The sequence below is a fragment of the Cibotium barometz genome, chromosome 21 (genome assembly GCF_041138505.1).
Source record: "Cibotium barometz isolate CiBa-2024 chromosome 21, ASM4113850v1, whole genome shotgun sequence".
NCBI classification, from domain to species: Eukaryota; Viridiplantae; Streptophyta; class Polypodiopsida; order Cyatheales; family Cibotiaceae; genus Cibotium; species Cibotium barometz.
The window spans coordinates 15,663,647-15,671,933 of record NC_141066.1 but is presented as its reverse complement, the minus strand read 5'-3'; the positions used below and the strand labels follow the sequence as shown (position 1 = coordinate 15,671,933).

At 46.1% G+C, this 8,287-nt stretch overlaps 1 protein-coding gene across 1 annotated transcript; it reads left to right on the top strand.

Moving 5' to 3' along the window:
- Positions 1 to 1,713: 1,713 nt before the first annotated feature.
- On the top strand, positions 1,714 to 7,270 carry LOC147626896 (uncharacterized). The gene is made up of 5 exons (XM_086815439.1): positions 1,714 to 2,306; positions 2,506 to 4,724; positions 4,976 to 5,169; positions 5,357 to 5,592; positions 6,008 to 7,270. The coding sequence occupies exons 1-5, from the start codon at positions 2,016 to 2,018 to the stop codon at positions 6,716 to 6,718; spliced, it is 3,651 nt and encodes a 1,216-aa protein (XP_086671565.1). The 5' UTR covers positions 1,714 to 2,015; the 3' UTR covers positions 6,719 to 7,270.
- The last annotated feature ends 1,017 nt before the right edge of the window (positions 7,271 to 8,287 follow it).

Genomic DNA, 8,287 nt, shown 5'->3' with positions numbered 1-8,287 from the left:
AAAATACATATTTATGTATTTTTAAAATTTAAAAATACATATTCACAAACGTTTAAAAATTAAAAATACATATTCACAAACTTTTAAAATTTTAAAAAAACTTCCAACATTTAAAAATACATTTTCACAAACTTTTATAAAAAAATTTAAAAATTCATATTCTCTCTCTCTCTCTCTCTCTCTCTCTCTCTCTCTCACACACACACACACACACACACACACACACACACACACACACACACACACACACACACACACACACACACACACACACACACACAGCCAACGTGCTCGCATGCAGACGTGAGCTAGGCCGCATGCAAGCGTGAGCTAGGCCAATCTCTCTGTGCTTGAGCTTCTCCCTTTCTCCCTTTCCCACACACACCCACACCCCCCCACACACATATGGCCCACGCTGGGCTTATCGTGGTGGACGACACCGAGGAGGGGAGGCGCCAAAAAGACGACACCGAGGAGGGGAGGCACCAAACAACCAATCTCTCTCTCTCTCTCTCTCTCTCTCTCTCTCTCGGCCAACTCTCTCGGCCAACGTGGCCGCATGCAGTGTGGCAGAAAGATGTGGACGACACCGAGGAGGGGAGCCAACAAACAGACGACATCGAGGAGGGGAGGCGCCAAACACCAATCTCTCTCTCTCTCTCTCTCTCTCTCTCTCTCTCTCTCTCTCTCTGGGCCAACATGGCCGCATGGAGAGTGTGGCAAAAAGATGTGGACGACACCAAGGAGGGGAGCCGATGACACTGAGGATGGGAGGCGCCAAACAACCAATCTCTCTCTCTCTCTCTCCCTCTCTCTCTCACACACACACCCACACCCACACCCACACACACAGACCTTATTTGTAGAACAAATGATGTTAACCATTTTCATTGAATGCAGAAAACTCAGGGCTTACAGTGGAAAGGGAGGCGCACTGCAGACGACACCGAGGAGGGGAGGCACACTGCAAATGACACCAAGGAGGGGACGCACGCTACAACACACTGAGGCGGGTAACCTGCATCACAACCAGCAAGCACACCTGAGGTCGCCACGTGACAGAGAACCAGCAAGAACATGAGACGGGAGAGAGGCTAACTCACCAAGCGCACACAGGAAAACACACACGCTCTCGCACGGATTTTTGAATATCTGCCTGTTGCATTGAACATATGGCCGCCCATGCAACCTCTGTGTCAGAGAGGTGGAGGCGTGATAGAGGTGTTGTGGAGTACCTGCAACAAGCGTCGTGACAAAGGTGTCGCGAAGAACCTGCAACTTGCGGAGGTGACAGGTGGTTGCATGCAATGCGGTGTATGCCACGTTGCAGGGTAGCCTCGACAGGGCTTGCACCTAAAAAAGTCACCACGTGGCAAGAGGTGCAAGCCCTGTAAAAGATAGTATAGATTAAACAAAGTTCATTTTCCGGCGCACAAGAAGGGAAAAAAACATTGGAGAAATAAATTTTTATAAAACCGTAAAACACAAAATATTAATTCTAAAGAATCTTCATCTTTATACTTTCATTTGAATAAATAAGCAAGCATTGGAAAAAGACTTTTTCAAGATTTTGAATGGGTGAACGCGAAACCTGGTACCCGTTGAGATCGACTTGGCACAGGTTAAAGTAAAACGTTCAAAAAAAAGAAAGAGTCAGCGGGTAGTCCTCAGGACGAGCTCAAATGAGAGAGGGAGAGAGAGAGAGGTATTGAATGCCTTGTTGAAGTAGAGGCAGAGCAACAAGGTCAATTACGCGTCGCCCTGCAACGCTGCTTCCTCCTCTTCTCGTTCGAGCAGCTTCTTGTTTCTCACAATTTCTGCACAAACATCGCTGTGCTGTATAGTGATTTGCCTTCTGGTTTTTGATCAACAAAGAGAACAGACGGGCTCCCTGCACAGTCTTATAAAGCCAAACGGTGAAGTGGGTCTTCCTCCTCCTTGCAACTTTGAAGTGGGTTTCTGAAATAATTGCCTCCATCTTTATTGTGAGGGCGGATTTTGATGCAACTTCACATATGAGCGATCTCCATAGCTCAAACTGCTCCTTAATGACAAAAGCAGTCAAGAGGGGCTCCCTTTACCTCTTGTTTTGCCTGTGCTTGCTGCTACTGCTGCTGCTGCTGGGTTATAATTACCAGCAAGCAGAGTGGAATAGCTTGGTAATTGACAGAGTCACCTCACGTGTGGAATACTTGAGCTTTGCGATTCCTTACCTCGAGATACAAAACCCTCATTTGGGCTCTCAATTTCATGCCCCAAACTCCAAGAAACAGGGCGATGGTCATCACGACCCTTTCTTATACCTGGTATGCGTCGAAGGCTCTGCCTATATTTGTTTCATGCCTTTCCCTGCTGTTTTTGATGCTATTTTCGACCCCATCTCGTTTCAAGGTCATGTTGTACACCTCAAATTCTGTTCCCATTAATGATTTGAATCGCAAAAATGGGTTGCTGTTAACGCAAAAAGAGAGCTTAACGGGACTAACGAGGGTGTGCTTCTGGCAGAAAGCACCACATCGCAAAGCTCAGAGTATTCATACGAACTGGCAAATGAAGCTGCACCTCCCTTGGCCCTTTTCATCGCCGTCCCCTTCATCTCCAGCCCCGGCTCCTGCACAATTAGCCTCTCAGTCACCATCTCCAGCCCCGGCTCCTGCACAATTAGCCTCTCAGTCGCTTCCTCCAAATAGTCCACCAACAGGTCATCCCAGCCCTTCCTCACCGCAGCTAGCCTCTCAATCGTCAACTTTCAAGCCCGTTGTTGTAGCTGTAGTGGTCACTGCAGGTGCCACTTCCATGGTCTTAGTGGGTATCTTCTTCTTTTACCGGAAGCTCAGGCATTCAAAGAAGAAAGTGCGAGAGAATCCGTATAGCTCACCATACGGGAACCCTCTATTGCAGACAGGAATTCGGAGCCATCTTTGGAAAGATCAAGTTGATGCTAAGTCTTTCAAGGAATCAGTCTTCAAGGTGGACAGAGCTTCAGCTTGGACTCCAGGGTCAAGGCAAAATGGCAGCATCAATGGCAAACCTGAGGAATTTATGTCCAAGGTGGAAGGGCGCCATCAGGGTCCTATGTCCAAGCTGGTGAAAGGGCAGCAGGGGCTTGGTAATGCAGAATGGATAGGCCCTGCCGGTTTTCGTACCTATTCTATGCCTGCACCATATGCTCTCAAGGCACAAACTGTAACTGCTTTTCGTCCCTCTCCCTACATGAAAGAGCCTCCTCCACCCTCATCAACACCAGGAATTTCACCTCCTTTCATAGCTGCATCAGTCATGAAGAAATCTCAAAATGCAGTTGCTCCTGCCCCCCTTCACCGCCTTCCTGCCCCCCCCAAGTATTTGACCCGGCTTGCACATGATTTGGATGAAGAAGAATCTCGAGCTGCAGGTTCCGATTCTGTGTTTGAAGGTTTTTGGCCTTCTTCACCCTCAGGTAGTCTAGCTGCTTCCTCTTTTGAAAAACGGTCAGGTTGGCAATCCTCATCCACCATGATGCTGTATCCACGAGATCGACTACCTGGTGTAGGGATTGAGCTTTCCAGGCCACAGCAGCAGCAATCGACCTGGGCATCACATGCACTACATTATTCTGCTGATTCTTCTACCAGAGACTTCTCTCCAGACAGACTGCATGCTGCAGCAGCAACTGAGCTTTTCGTTTCGGAGCAACAGTTATCTATGATGGTACCAGCAAGGCTCATCTCTGCAAAGGCTGCTCAGCCACGCTCTTATGCGGCTGCTATTTTTGCCCCTGAGGACGAGACTTCTGGACCACCTACGCCTTCATTTCATTTTGGTCATATAAATGCTCATTCCTTCACCTCACAGCCAAGGCGGGCATCACAAAGAACAAATTTAGCATCTGCTGCAGCCTTTTCTTTTACTCCAGAGGCCATACCTCCGCTTCCTCTCCCCCCTGCACTTGTTTCAGCTGCTATTGTGAAAGCTCAGCAAAAACCTAACCCTTCGGCTGGTGAGATCCGTTCATCAACACCTGCTGTCAAGTCAGTGGCTGCTGCTTTGGCTAGTCAGACTTCCAAAACGCTGCTAGCACCAATGCCCTCTTCTCGACTTTCTTATCGGCCCATGCCGCCTCCTGCATCTGACATCAGTGTTTCCCCTCTCAGTTCTGATGCTATGAGGCCACCAACTCTTTCACCTGCTCCACCTTCTTTACCAATCACCATGGCCTCCCTTGCCTCTCCTCCATCCAATGTGAAGGAGCCCTCACTGTTTCATTCGTCTGGCAGCACCACAGTAGCACCGCCTCCTTTACCTGGTGCAAAGGGCCCTCCTCCACATCCACCTGCATCTCCTCTACCTCCTAGTGCTGCAAAGGGTCCGCCGCCACCTCCTCGGACACCTCCTCCACCTGCTCCTCCTTTACCTGGTGCAAAGGGTCCACCGGCACCTCCTCCACCTGCTCCTCCTTTACCTGGTGCAAAGGGTCCGCCGCAACCTCCTCCACCCGCTCCACCTGCTCCAAAGGCCCCTCCAAGTCCACCTGTACCCCCTCCACCCTTTGGTGTAAAGGGTCCACCACCACCACCACCGGGTTCTGGTGCTCGACGGCCACCCCTCCTTTTCAAACCTCCTCAAGCACCCCAACATGATTCAGGTGAAGATCTTTTGAAGCTCAAGGCATTGCATTGGGACAAAGTTCGGGCAGATCCATCCCAATCAATGGTGTGGGATAAACTGAGGAAAGGCTCTTTCGAGTGAGTGCTTTCCATCTTGCCTCGTGAATGCCTGCTTCTTCGGTTTCCGCATTTCTCATATTCATGCATGCTACTCTTGTTACCATCTTTTCCAAGTTTGCATGCCTGATTAAATGGTGGCATCCTTCGTTTTTTTTGTGTGTGTGTGTGTGTGCGCGCGCGCGCACAAGCTCCTGTTTGTGCATGTGAAGGGCTGATTTCTATGGAAATCATGTTGTCTGCCTAACCATTTTTTCATGACTATTTCCCAGGCTGAATGAGAAAGAAATTGCAACACTTTTTGGCTACAGTGCTGCTACTACAAATGTGAAGAAAGAGGTTGTCAAGTCCTCCATGCCAGCAGTGAAAAAGGGGATTATTGACTCAAAGAAAGCTCAGAATATTGCAATTCAGCTGCGAGCATTGAAAATCTCTTCACAAGATATATGCGATGCCTTGCTTGAAGGTAGCTTTTCCTTGGAATGCTGCTTTGTTCTAAGGTGTTGTGCTACATGCATGCTTTGGGAATGGGGTGGAGAGGAACTCCTCTTCTAGCTCACCTTTACTGGGTCAATGCCCACACAGCAGCCTTAACCTAACCCATGAATTGTAGTGTAATTTCCATGTAACTAGATATCTTGGGGTTTGTGCAGGTGATGGTTTGAGCTCTGAGCTATTAGAGGTGTTGGTGAAGATGTGTCCGACACAGGAAGAGCAAAAAGCTTTGCTTGGTTTCGATGGTGATAGGCTGGAGCTTGGCCCTGCAGAACGGTTTTTGAGTTCCGTTTTGGAAATCCCAAATGCATTCCAACGGTTAGAAGCCATGAAATTCAAAGCTTGTTTCAAAGATGATGTGGGGCACGTGAAGGAATCACTGCAAATTTTAGAGGTATGTGTTTGTTTCAATGGCTTCACTTTTATATGGATCTCGTCCTTAAGAAAAGTTCTTATTTCCAAAGGTTTTCATTGTTGCTGTTATGCTATGCTTGGATTAGTTCATCAACTCCAAAACTAGTACACACTCTTTTTTTTCACTGAGGCAATCCGAGAGACAGAGAGAGAGAGAGTTATATATTAACGTCTACAAAAAGTACAAGACCTTGGGGTGTTGAGCCAAGTTAGAGAGAGTTACTAAAGACCCAATGGGCCTATGAGACCACAGTGATACAATAATGTCCATGGTATATCTTATCATGGAATGGAAAATAAAATAGAAACAAAACATAGCTATCTCACTGGGGTGATACAAAACTGTCCATGGAATCTCTAGTAGTGTAATAATCCCAATCTCTCGCACCGTGCAGGTTGCGTGTAGCCGAGTAAGAGACAGCCGCCTTTTCTTAAAATTGTTGGAGGCAGTCCTGAAGACTGGAAACCACATGAACAGGGGTACCAACCGTGGTGAAGCTGAAGCCTTCAAGCTTGATACCCTACTGAAGCTATCAGATGTGAAAAGTGCTGATGGGAAAACAACCCTGCTGCATTTTGTAGTGGAGGAAATCATGAAGGCTGAAGGCATGCGAGTGGTCTGGCCAGACAAGGAAGCAGATGCATCTGGGCTAGAAGCTCATCATAATGAGGACTTCAAACACAGAGGTTTGGAGGTTGTGCTGAGGTTATGTTCTGAGCTGGAAAGTGTGAAAGAAGCAGCTGGGATTGATGCAGATGAATTGAGCCAAGATGTGTCGAAGCTTGCAAGTGGCTTATCCTCTATACAAGGAAGGTTAAAGACAAGCTTTCAGCTGCAAGTGCAGACAGGGTTTTCCCCTCCTAAAGACTCCTTTCATGCAAATATGGCAGTGTTTTGCTCTCAGGCAGAGGATGATGTGGTAAGGATAAAGCAAGAGTTGAGCAGGGTTTTTGATAAGGTCAAGCAAGCAACAGCTTACTATCATGGCAATCAGCGAGAGACGCAGCCGTTAGGGTTGCTGATGATAGTCAGGGACTTTCTATTCATGCTTGAAAAAGTATGCACAGATCTTGCAAAGCCACTGAAGGTGAAAATTCGTGGCTGATTGCTTTCTTTCTGATGGGTTTGTCACCCATGATGGGAGGCTTGTGTTGGTGGGTGCTAATGTGGGTTTGTCAGTGGTCACCCACATTGCTAACCCCTTGTCAAACCGACAGGTTCATATGTGGCACAAGATCCTCTTAATCCCATGCTGTGCATATGGGAAGGTATTCTTTTCATGTTTCCTCAATGTGCCCATGTATGGACAGTTTTGATCTGGTCAAATGTGGACCTGACATGGCATGCAGGCATGGTCTCCTTTTGTGTAAATACTCTTGCATGCATGCAGTGTGCTGCTGCATGGTCATGATACATGAGATCATATCACATCTGGGAGCTGGAGAGGATATCTACTTTCCAAAGTAATATGCCATCAATGTAACACATTGTTGCAATATGGTGTTAGTATGTGTCATATTAGATTTTATAAGTGCAATTTCAGAAGCTGATTAAAGGTTAGATGTTGTAAACTATTCGGAAATTTGTAAAAAATCTGAAGTATTTTTTGAGTTCTATTTATAAATTTTCTGAACCTTCAATTTTAGCCCAGAGAAAAGATCCCTTATCTACATTTTGTGTCATGGATTTGCATTGTGTCATGGATTTGTGTTGGAGATAAAAACCTAGTAATTTTGGGGCACTTCATGTGTTCCTCATTCCACCTATGGATTTGTGTTGAAAGATTGATGGACTTATCTTTTACTCCATTTCATGAGTCCTTTATTCAAAATTTGTTTGGGGATAAAATATCCACCATTAATATCCTGATAGGCTAGTTCTGCAATCAGTGTACTACAGCTTCTATTGGGAGAGGTTTTGCCATCACAAAGAGGCTCCATTTTTATGGATTATAAAATGGTTTCATCATTTCTTGCATTCTTACTAATCCTCTATAACTGTTTGAAGGGCAGGCCTTAGCAATTATGCATGAATTTCATCATTTCTTGCATTCTTCCTAATCCTTTGTAACTTTTTTCTTAGCAATTATGCATGGTACGATGAATCTAATGGAGAGAATGTTCTTGGATGATGTGAAAAACTTAAGTCGGGTACTGCTAATGCTAAAAATAGCACATGCAAAGTGGTACATGCTTGCTTCTAAACACATTACATCTATTAGTTTAAAAATATGTGTGTTATTATAAGTCATCAAGTTGGTGTAGTGCAAGTGGTAGAGCTCATGAATTACAACGCCTTTGCCTAGGCTCAAATCACCATGCTCTCATATTTATGTGTGTGTGAGTTTCATTAATAAGTGAATGATTGGACTCGAGGTTTCTCCTTGAAGTCTAAGGATCATGATACACTGTGTTGTTCCCCCTCTTCTTAACAATGGCTTTACATAACATGGTTGCCATGGCCATCAAGCACTAGTAGATGCCACTTGGTTGGGGACTCACCTCACCACTAGGCACAACTTTCTTGAGATTCTTGACCTTGGCCATCAAGCACTAGTAGATGCCACTTGGTTGGGGAGTCACCACTAGGCACAACTTTTGACCAACTCTCTTGTGGTGCATGCCTTGGCTTGCATGAACATCATTGTCCCCTCCTCATACTTTTCTAGCCATTG

What these genes read in the sequence shown, in the direction of transcription:
- LOC147626896 (XM_086815439.1), top strand. Translation starts at nt 2,016, where the DNA reads ATGAGCGATCTCCATAGCTCAAACTGCTCCTTAATGACAAAAGCAGTC. An exon ending in ACGACCCTTTCTTATACCTG is followed by an intron (nt 2,307 to 2,505) that starts GTATGCGTCGAA and finishes TGCTTCTGGCAG; the next exon opens with AAAGCACCACATCGCAAAGC. An exon ending in CTGAGGAAAGGCTCTTTCGA is followed by an intron (nt 4,725 to 4,975) that starts GTGAGTGCTTTC and finishes ACTATTTCCCAG; the next exon opens with GCTGAATGAGAAAGAAATTG.